Source organism: Gekko japonicus, unplaced genomic scaffold (genome assembly GCF_001447785.1).
Source record: "Gekko japonicus isolate JY-2015 unplaced genomic scaffold, Gekko_japonicus_V1.1 scaffold1151, whole genome shotgun sequence".
NCBI classification, from domain to species: domain Eukaryota; kingdom Metazoa; phylum Chordata; class Lepidosauria; order Squamata; family Gekkonidae; genus Gekko; species Gekko japonicus.
This window is the reverse complement of record NW_015172037.1, coordinates 619,946-631,043: the sequence shown is the minus strand read 5'-3', so window position 1 is coordinate 631,043 and position 11,098 is coordinate 619,946. Positions and strand designations below refer to the sequence as shown.

At 44.1% G+C, this 11,098-nt stretch overlaps 1 protein-coding gene across 1 annotated transcript in view; it reads right to left on the bottom strand.

Moving 5' to 3' along the window:
• LOC107118339 (glycosyltransferase-like protein LARGE1) overlaps window positions 1-11,098 on the bottom strand; it is a 321,370-nt gene that overhangs the window by 34,930 nt on the left and 275,342 nt on the right. Inside the window, exon 7 of the mRNA XM_015420643.1 lies at window positions 766-878. Coding sequence (XP_015276129.1) covers window positions 766-878 — 113 coding nt within the window. The remainder of the gene's footprint in view (window positions 1-765; window positions 879-11,098) is intronic.

Below are 11,098 nucleotides of genomic sequence, written 5' to 3'. Positions count from 1 at the left end.
TTTGCAGCCGACGGGGATTTTGTTCAGCTGTAGGCTTCAGTCGTGTTCTGGGCGGCATTCATTTCGGCTTGGCTTGATGACGTTAGTTCTTCCTTGGCTGCTTTTGAGTTGTAGTGCCGCACTGCCACCGCCTGGCCGGATTGGCCCATTACAGGCTTCTTGATGCCAAAGAGGTCTTTTTTCCAGGCTTACGAGCTTACGAGCTGGACATTCCATTCACCGGCTAACACCTCCCCTACGGGGGTTTAGTGTGCCCACCCTCTCTAAGGAGTGGTACCCATTTTATCTACTCACCGAAGCTTTCGAACCGCTGGGTGGACGGCGAGCTGGGGACAAGGCTGGTAGCTCACACCAGCACGGGCTAGAACTGACAGCAACTCTGTTCAGTTCAGATGTTAACCAGAGGATAAATCCTCTGTGCCACCGCTCCCCTTCAATGCCACCGATCCATTCAGTGGCAGTACAAACAGTAGCAGTACATCCAAACCAGGGTGGATAAAATTATGGGTGACTGAATCAACAAAGACCAACCACCTATACATATATAATTAGATATTTAAAATTTCAAGCATATTTTTAAACAATTTTTTAAAAGTCATAGTCATATTAAATATCCCTCGCATCCATTCTCCAGCACATTTTCAAGGGAAACCTTTTAGCAAAACTTGAGTTTGGTTCAGAAAAAAACTGTTGTGCGAATGGTCTCCCCCCACCCCCAATCTCAGGAACAATCTTTATGTTATTACCTTGAAGCTACACACTTACCTGGTCAGCCAATGAAGTGGAGAGCATGCTCATTAGCTCTCTTTCAGCCGTGAGCCTCCACATCTGCTCCCATTTCATCTTGCGCAATTTGTCCAGAAGTAGCAGAATGACCCCTGGAATCAACAAAGCAGTGGAAAGAACAGGCAAGCGGCAATGAAAATGTGTTAAAGCAAGGACCTTCACGCACCAGTGCTGCGTGACAAGGGTTAAAACAAGAACTTTGTGTAAAAGGGGTATAGGAATTGTAAGGCATTACCAGCCCATCATTTTTGCTGAAAACAAAAAATCTAAATCTGTTCAAAAATATGAGACGTTTTTCAATCTAAAAACCTCACATACTGGATCCCCCCCACTTAGTAAGTGAGGGTTGGTAATCACCAAGATAACAGTGGATATTCCCCAGTGCTTCTGTGAGCCATGCTGGAATATGTGTATATGTGTACAACGTGACACTGTTTCTGCCTTTCCCATTATGAGCTGAATTGGAAGAGTTTTTGAGGGACGCCTTTTCTTCCCAGAGCATGAAATACACATGGGGGCAAATGGGAAAAAATTAGTTACATCTGCTGTGATGGACACTGCAATGGGAACAGAGTCAACACAGAAATTAGTGTGCAAAACAGGCTGCTTTGTATTCATTATAGCTGATTTGCCCCCACCCCTTAAGGTGTTCTATGTTTCTAAAAACAAAACTTGGGGGGAAAGGACTGGTGGATGAAGGTGATGAAGTACAAACACTGTGTCTGTTTTTAAGGAAGCCTTTCATATAGTGAGCTTATTCACAAAGAAACGCCAGTGGATGCAGATAAGAACCCCATTTGGGGGATGATAGCTGGCTGTTGGTTGCTAAATAAAAGAGTCGTGATAAACAGCAGCATATCATGTAGTTAGGAATTGTCTTATGGGATCAGTGATAGGCCTTCTTTCACTTAACATCCTCATTAGTGCAACTGGGGAAAATGTAGAGAATATTAATAACTTTTAACTTAGTTGGCCTAAAATTAACATGTCAGGGTAATAACCATGAAAGAACCCAGGAGTCGATGACATGCATTTACAGTGGGTGAAAAACTGAGGAGGGAGAGAAACCAGAGGGACTAACACTGCAATCCTAACCAGAGTTACACAGTTCTAAATCCACTGAAATCAATGGGTTTAGAAGGGCATAATTCTGAGGACTGCACTATGAAAGAGTTAGCAAACCCCCAAAAGAAAGAAATTATGAACTAAAGAATGACTTCCAATTAGAGCAGGGGTGTCAAACATAAGGCCCGGGGGCTGGAACCATCCTGTCCAGAGCTCTTATGTGGCCCGCGAGCAACTAGTGCAAGGGAGAAAACAGGAGACTGCTGTAGAGGAGTGGGCAGAGCCACTCCAATTGTGGCATCAGCATGGTGGAGCAACCTCGTCTGCAGCAGTCAAGCAGTATGGAGGCATCGGCCCAGTGTTGCACTGCTGGCTATCCACTCCACCCATGTGGGTTTCCTTTGCACCCCCATCCTAGCCCATGGGGTCTTGCACTGAAGATACACCAACCCGGGGCTTATCAGCTGCTGTCCTTTATACAGTTTATATCACTGGTACCTGTCTTTATGTTTTATGGCACACATGGCCCGCCCAACAAAGTGACATTTATGTCAGTTCTGGCCCTCATAACAAATGAGTTCAACACCTCTGAATCAGAGAGTAAAATGTTCTATGGAGGAATGTCATGTCACATCCCTGCTTATCAAATTACACTGGGCAGCAAAGCCCCAGAGATCTAGGAAATGTGAACTTTTCATTTGTGTATATTTTGGCTACGTATTTAGAAATAAACCTACATAGGGGGTATGAGACAGGGGAGAGGTGATCCAGCTCTGCCTATCTACCCTACCAACTTACTTAGGGATTCATTTGGAGCTGCAGGCACCAGAGAAATGACAGGGCACCAGTGTGCCTTGAATTGCTTTGCTGATTGCAGAATGTGCCCTAGCAACACATACACTCACCCCAGTGGCTAGTGAGGTTGACCAATCAGGAGAGAGCTTCAAAGGAGGTCTCTAGATAAAATGGCTGGCCAGGCCTTGGGTGCAGAAGAGAGCTTTGAGGGAGGGTTGTTGCTCCTCAGGTCTCTGCCCCACCTCAAGCATCTCTAGATTTTATAGCATATTCTTCTTTCTCTATGCCTTTGCTTTCCTGTCAGGGGAGTCTTGCCATGTATGGTCATCTTGGCACCCATTGGTTCAAATTCTGTGACTTGGTGGGGTAATCCTGACTCACAGAAGTTCTGGAGATCTGCCAACATGCACCTTTATAAATGGCTTCCCTTGCTCCCCAGTAGGGAGCTGACATTAGCCTCTTTCAACCACCAGGGTGGAGGTCACCTGGGGATCTTTCTGCTTGTGGTCTCTTTACTCCTGTTGTCTCAAGTCATCTCCTGACCTGGGTCCACAGTCCACATTCATGCTTTCATTCATTCTCTCACTCACCCGTTATCCACACCTGGACCTATACACGGGTTTATTTCTTAAGCTGCTTGTGCACTTTTATTTAATTGTGAATTTTTTTGCTCCCTCCCTTCAATTGTATTTTTAAACCATCCTCCCCTATGAAATAGGGCTCAGGGCAGTGTACATCAGAGAACCATTTACAAAGTCTACAGCTTTAAAACAATTCTTAATAGCATCTCCAGTTAAAAAAGATAACCTTTGACACGAAGGCAAAAGCCAACAGTTAGCCTAGGCTGTTAGTTACCCAAAACAGACATTTGCATGCTCTGTGGCTTTTGACCTGAGGGACATTTAAAACTTAATACATATTTAGCTGAAGCCTGTTAAAACAATGGGGTCCAAACTTCATGTCTCATCAGCAGACTTCCCAAGTACTTACCGTGATTCAGCGGGGGACACAGACATCCTCTCAGGACCGCACCATGCCATCACCAGGAAGGCAATGGGGCTGGAAAATCGATGGTAACATCGAGTTTTCAGTCCCATTGCCAGAGCGTCGCCCAGCGTCACTTCCTGGCAACGGCATGGTGTTGTACAGGGAGGAATGGTCCGGCCGGGGAGCATGTTTTCCCCGCCGGATCACAGTAAGTACTTGGGAACCCTGCTCATCAGGGACCTTACAAACCCATCTGTAAAGAACGTTGGCTCCCTCAAATTTTGCTCTGATTCGAAGTTTGGTTCAGGCTTCAGATGAAGCCTGTGTGTGAGTTAAACAGAGTTCAAAACTGCCTTGCTGAGAAAGAACACAGTGACCTTGTGAAGTGTAGATAAGGCAGCTGAAATGGGGAGTTGGGAAGCTTGGTACCATCTTCCCAGTTAGCTGCAATCCTTCCAATTAGGCCTTGGTTTGCACCTGTGGGAAAGGGGCTGAGCCTAGCTGCAGATTAGGTCTCTGCCTTCCTCCCAGGTCAGACCACTGCTTAGGTCACCTGTTCAGCCATTGGTCTACCACTCCGGCTATGTGTTATCACATAGTGCAAAGGCCTAGTACCATACGGGTCCCTTTACCCATAAAGAAGTAATATTCTAGTTTATTCTCAGCTTGATGATGGCTACCTGAGACCTCACCATGCAGATAACTTCTTCCTTACTTTCAGCTGTCTTAGATACTTGCTTGCATGGACCAAACAACTCTGGCCTGTGGTGACTTGGGAGTAGAGCCACTTTGGATCACTGGAACTACCATCTGAGAATGGGTAATATCTTGTAACTTGGAACCAATGTGTAACAGTTTTAGCTAGCCTTTAAATCTCTAGATTTCATATTTTTATCCTCATAAAAATAGCTTTTGTGGTTGTTTGCTTTCACAGTCCTCAATCTAAATCTAGCACATTGACTAGCAGACCACCTACCAGAGTAATTTGACTTTTATGAGAAACTCCTGTGAGCTAACCTCACAGGGTGGACTTTCTGATTGAGACCCAGGAAGGTCAGAAGCTTGCCCTTTGGCTTCTGACTACTGGGTTAATTAAAAGGGGCTGGTGACAGAGTACTGGACTGGTGTGTGAATAGTCACACCCCAGGGTTTTGTAATTTTGTGTTGCAGCCCTATAACAAAAGGTATTTGGTCTGGGCTGGGCTAAGTGACCTTTTGATGCCATCTCACTGCTAAATTATTTTGAATATGCTGTACTCTAGCATGGTTGAAACTTCCATGAGAGGAAAATATTTCTATGGTTTCAGCTTGGTAATACTTCAGTAATTGGAATTGCCTACTGAAAGAACTTCTGTAATAGGAAGTGCTAAAATCTATTTGAGTGACATTTTTACAATACTCAATCAGCCTTTAAAACATCCTAAACTTTCCACAGTATCATCTTTCCCTTTTTGGTATAAGAAGACATCAGGGAAAAAATGGTCTTGATGAAATTTTAGCCAAACTTTTTTTTTTCTAGTGGGCACAATGTATTTTTTAAAAAAGATCCAGTCAACATTTGAATGGAAAGAGAATGTTAATCCTGTCTGCAATTTGCATGTGGGGGGATGTGGGAGAAAGCCCATCTGTTTCAAAGAACACCACTGAAGAATGATGGAGCATGAGGAAAGGTCAGAGTAAAGTAGAATCTTCTCATTGCAGCAACAGATTAGGAAAAATAACTCTTCTGATTGTGGATTACCTGCTGATGGCAAGGACTCTCAGTTGGGTTATGAAAATAAAATATAGAGAAGAGCAATGGAACATGCATTGTTCACATTCTCAGATGTGTAAAATAGGTTTTATGCTTATTTTTAAATATCTATAGATCTGAAAAAAGCCTAATAAAGAATTTTAAAAGCATTTTTTTAAATTATATTTTCACTCTATCTTCCCTTTCGGCTCCCAGGCGGGCAGATTATAGTGTCATGACTGAAGAGATTAAGTGGTTATCAACAAAGACATCTGAGAAGCAGAGACTGGAAGAGGACTAAAAACAAAGGATGGGAAACGCAAAACTATAAATTACATGATCCAAGACTATCTAAAACCACTTCCGAATCCCCCCCCCACACACACACACAATGACATGGGGATGCATTTCTAACAGTTCTGAAAAGAATGCACAAGTGATTTGCACAGTTAATTCTTGGAAAGATTTGTTTTAAGACTGTCAGGCCATCCAGGGATTGCTTATCCACATATATAATGCTGCTATAAAAGCAAACAAACCAATTTATAGAAGTTTGGAATGCTTACTGCTAAAAAGGCCACATAATGTCCAAGACTAAAGAATGTGAACGAGGGAGCAAACTAATTCTACACATTTCATGTTGCTTAGGGTAATAGTAACACCAGCAACAATTTTTTTTTTAAAAAAAAATAATTAAAAGTTTGAGTGAACAATTATCTTTTTTTTTCTTTTTTAAAAAAGTGTCTAGTGTCCACATGGCATTTGTATAACTCCTTCCTCTGTTAACAGGATACAAATGTATCCAGGGTTGAGCTTGGTTTGTCTTGGGGGTGCCCCTGGACTCTAGCCTCATTCTCACATCTCTTTGTTAACTCTTGCATTTACGTGCTAATCTGCTGCCATTCATTGGTCTTACCTGCCACCTGATCCAATTTGAGCCCAGTATATGCATCTTGGCTCTGAGTGGCCCTTGCTAACGGCTGACCCCCCAACCCTCTTTTTTCCCTGTAAATAGTGCTTTAGGAGATTTGATTCCATTATGTTTGAGGAAGCGTGCCTGTACACAAAAGCTTACACTTTGAATGAAACTTTGTTGGTCTTAAAGGTGCCACCGGACTCAAACTTCATTCAACAGGATACAAAATTCATGTCCGCAATATACTGCAAGGCCTGTGTTCCACTGCGGGAGAGAGCGATTTGCCTCACAGGGCCTTTCCTTTCCCCAGAGTCAGACTGCATGTAATTCAGGCTAGATTCATGATGACAAACAGCAGAACATAAGGGACAAAGGGATTTGTCCTCATCTGTTGCACGGAGTGGAGGGTGAGGGGAATCAAAGGATTTTTTCCTTTAGACATCTGGCCTCCTTTGTGGATCCTTTCATCTTCTGATGCCAGCACACCAGTATCTTGCTCCCTTATTTTCCCACACATAAGGCCAGGAGAAATTATGCCAACAAATACACAGAAGTAAAAGGAAGATACAAGTGGGTCATGTCAATTAGCGAGGTCATCACTAAAGAAAACTTGCCAAACTAAGGAACAGCAAGATTACAGAGGCATGGAGGACTCATGTAATATATCATCAGGCATGATGCTTATGGACATGGAAAAGGTAGCTCCAGAGGAAAACAGGCCATATGCTTCTTTTGGCTGTTTCTGTACCTTAAATTTATATCACAAGCAAGTTTAGGAACTTTAGTGGGATGATGGATCACCCATTATTTTTTAAAAAGAAATTACAGGCAAACCCATAGTTTATTGTTATATCTGAACCAGAAATAATCATATGTTCCCTTACCTCCAAACAAAGATTCCAAAGCAGGGAAGAAAGCAAAAGCCAAGATCCATGTAATACCTTTTATTAAAAAGGTAACGGTTTCCCTTGCTCAAAAGCCAGTCAAATTCGACTCTAGGGGACGGTGCTCATCTCCGTTTCCAAGTTGAAGAGCCAGCGCTGTCCAAAGATGTTTCCGTGGCCATGTGGCTGGCATGACTAAATGCCAAGACACACGGAACGCTGTTACCTTCCCACCGAAGCGGTACCTATTTATCTACTTGCAATTTCTTTCAAACTGCTAGGTTGGCAGGAGCTGGGACCAGAGACAGTAGCTCACTCTGTTATGTGGCACTAGGGTCTCGAACTGCCGAACCACAGACCTTCCAGTCTGCAACTCAGCATCTTAATCTCTGAGCCATCGTGGCCTTTTATTAGGGTCAACCAAAATGATACTAAACTTTTTTTTGTGGTTCAGATGTTGTAAGAGCATAGCATGTGTAAGAGGAAGGGAGGAGGGAATATGGAGCCCTGAGGATAATCACGCTCAGTTGTGTAATAACAAACTGTGGTTTGTTGTTATTTCTGAAGCATGCCAAGTCTTTAAATTTCAATAGCATATGGGTGAAGGATATCATTGTCACTACACTTCTCATCTGCAGGCTTTATTCCTAATTTAGAATCAGCAAAACAAAAACTATTTTAACATTTCATCAGGTACTGATGACTAAAGCTGGATGCTAGACTACCAGTGGAGGATACTCACGTACCAATACTTCTGTTGGCAGAGTTGCTGGTGTATCTGTGCAACCCCTCATCTATCTGAATGCTTTGAGAGTTGTCATTATCATTCCTTATTAAATATTAATTCTAGGGGTACTCACTGGAAAAAATATCATTTTAATTTTATATTGTAATTTAAGAAAGGGAAGGTATATCAGTTTTAAGAATTCTCAGAAATGTCATATTATGAAGACTCATTGGGTTCCATTTCTGTCTTCATTAAGATTGGATGAGATGTCTGCCCACCACTTTCCATGCATGGAAAATAGCAGATTTTCCTGAGCTGACTTTTTTCACCCAATTTATCAAAATATCACAGGACCTAGTCCACCCTCCCTTGTAAAGACTCCCCAAGTTTCAAGCAAATTGGGTAACGGGGTCTGTTTTTACAGCACCTTGAATAAGGTGCCCACAGCCATTGTCTCTGCATAGTAGAACAAGGTGTGAAAATGGCTGTTACAGAGTTTGCTTCCAGCCTTATGGTTGCCAGCCTCCAGGTGGGGCCGGTAGATCTCCAAGAATTACAACTGAACTTTAGATGACAGAGTTCTGTCCCCCTGGAGAAAATGGCTGCTTTGGAGGATGGACTCTATGGCTGAGGTCTCTCTCCTCCCTAAACCACACCCCCCTCAAACTCCACCACAAAATCTCCAGGAATTTCCCAACCTGGAGCTGACAACCCTTGCCAGGCCTGGCCACAATGGGTCCTCCCTCAAAGGCCAAAATAGGCCTGGAAAGGACCCTGCTCTCTCTTCCCTTTTTACTCACAGAAATCCAACCTGAAATACTGTGGTTGCCTAGCAACAGCGACTGAGGGAATCCCCTCTTTTTATCATTTTCAGGTTTTTAAACCCTCTTCATGTATTTTTTTAGAATTCACATTTTCCTGCAAACCTGGGGTTCTTTTCAGATTTGTAGAAAGATCTGTTTTGCCCTTTCACAGCTCTAAGGTAAAGGTAAAGGTTCCCTTGCTCAAAAGCCAGTCGAATCCGACTCTAGGGTTGCGGTGCTCATCTCCGTTTCAAAGCCGAAGAGCCAGCGCTGTGGTCATGTGGCCAGCATGACTAAACACCAAGGCGCACGGAATGCTGTTACCTTCCCACTGAAGTGGTACCTATTTATCTACTTGCAATGTCTTGCTTTCGAACTGCTAGGTTGGCAGGAGCTGGAACTAGAGATGGGAGCTCACTCCGTCATGCGGCACACTCGGGTCTCGGACTGCTGAACTAGTCACCAGCTTTAAGTAACCAAAGATTTGGCTGACTTTGCTATTAGTATATAGACAAGTTGGGACCTGCAATACTCATGGGGTGAATCCATCTCCCCATCTTAATTTCATCTCCATGGCGATCCTTGGGGCCACCATGGCTCTCACCAATCCCATCAGCAACAACTCAGGCAGGCCCAGTCCAGCTCTTGGCTTTGGCCCACCACAGCTTCTCCCCATTGCCACTGCCAATGCTGGGGCTCCCTTCCTATGCACTGCTGCAACCCTTGCCAGGCTCTGAGAGCCTGTTTACCTCCACTAGCATGCTTCTGTCATCAAGGCCGCTAAGGCTCCCCCCCCACATCACCAACAACTCTGGTGGCCCCAGCAAAGCTCTTGGCTTTGCCCTGCCTCAGCTTCTCTTCCCCATCTTCACTCCCCCATCACAGCTTGTAGCCTGCTGCTGGGCCAGAGCAGTTTCCTCTCCTCCACCCCTAGGCTTGCCAAGCCCCCACTGGGGGTGGGGGAACCCTCGATTTTCAACCCCCTTACCCACTTTTTTGAAATCTGGCAATTCAGGGGACAAAATGGCGGCCGGAAGAGTGACACTCTGGCATTTCAATCCTCCAAGTCTCTATGGCTATGAAAGCCATAGAGATGAGGGCTAGAGCGTCAGTTCCCTCTAGTGTGCGCTGGTGAGTGATGATTTTCTTCCCTCTAGTCCCGCCCTTGTTTGTAGCAGGAGCAGCCTGAGCAGTTCTCAGAGCCCAGAAGAGTTGAGGGTCCTGGAAGGTAAGGTTTGGGCTGGCCCAGGGATCTGTCTCATGGTCTTGTTTGTTTTTCCTTCCATCCCCCCCCCCCACCGGCTGGCTACTGCTTGTTTTAAAAGCACGGACAGTCATTTCAGAGCTCCGTTTTGCCTTCCCCCCCCCACCGCCTAAAAGCAGGAAGGAGCGAAAGGGAGGCTTCTAATGGCTTCTTTCCTATGGTTTTTTCTGCCTGTCTATCTACCGTCTTTCCTTCCTTTCATTTTTATTTCTGTTTTTCACTCCTCTCTCCCCATCTTTTTTCTACCTCTCCCTCCCTTCCTTTCTGTTTTTCTCTCTTTGTCTTTCTCTCTGTTTTTCTGTCTTCCTCTCATTTTCTTACTTTGCCTTTTCGCTCTCTCTCTCTCTTTCTGTGTTTCCATCTTGCTTTCTTTGTATCTCTCTATCTTTCTCTCTCAGTCCATTTTTTTTTCTTTTGGTGCATAATGCCTTCAGCTCACACACACAATGCCACTTTTGTCACCTCTTCCAGATGATTCCTTAAAGTCCATCTTTTCTATGAATTGTTTGGAACAACTGCCTAATCCCCATTTTCTGCTGAAATTGATCATTGCTACTTAAGACTAAACTGCATATTTTTCCTCTCTAACCTTGTCTGGTCGGTCTTTCTTAAGGGAAGAGAGATTATATTTGAAAAGTTTCTATAATTATTTTTTTTAAAAAAACAAAGTCTGTCTGCTCACAATTTTAAAACTAGTTCCATGGCCAACACATGGTAACCCTGTAGGGTTTTCAAGGCAAGAAACATTCAAAGGTTGTTTGCCATTGCCTGCCTCTGCATAGCAACTTTGGGCTTCCTTTATGGTCTCCCATCCAACTACAGACCAGAGCTGACCCTGATTAGCTTCCAAAATCTGTTGAGATCAGACTGAGCCATCTGAGTCCATGACATGGTGTTATGTAGGCAGGGCTGCTGTGTGGGTGCTTCCCAGGCAGTCCTCCTCTCCAACCTGTTCTTAGGAGCCACAATCATTAGGGAAGAGCCATGTGACAGAAGGGTAATAACAACTTACTCATAGTTTGGCAAATTGGTCTAGGGACCTAAAACAAGAGGAGGTATTAGCGAGCTCCGTGGTTAAGGATTTGACTAGAGCTCTTCATAGTCCAATCCTGAGGACACTTCCTTGGAAATAAGACCCC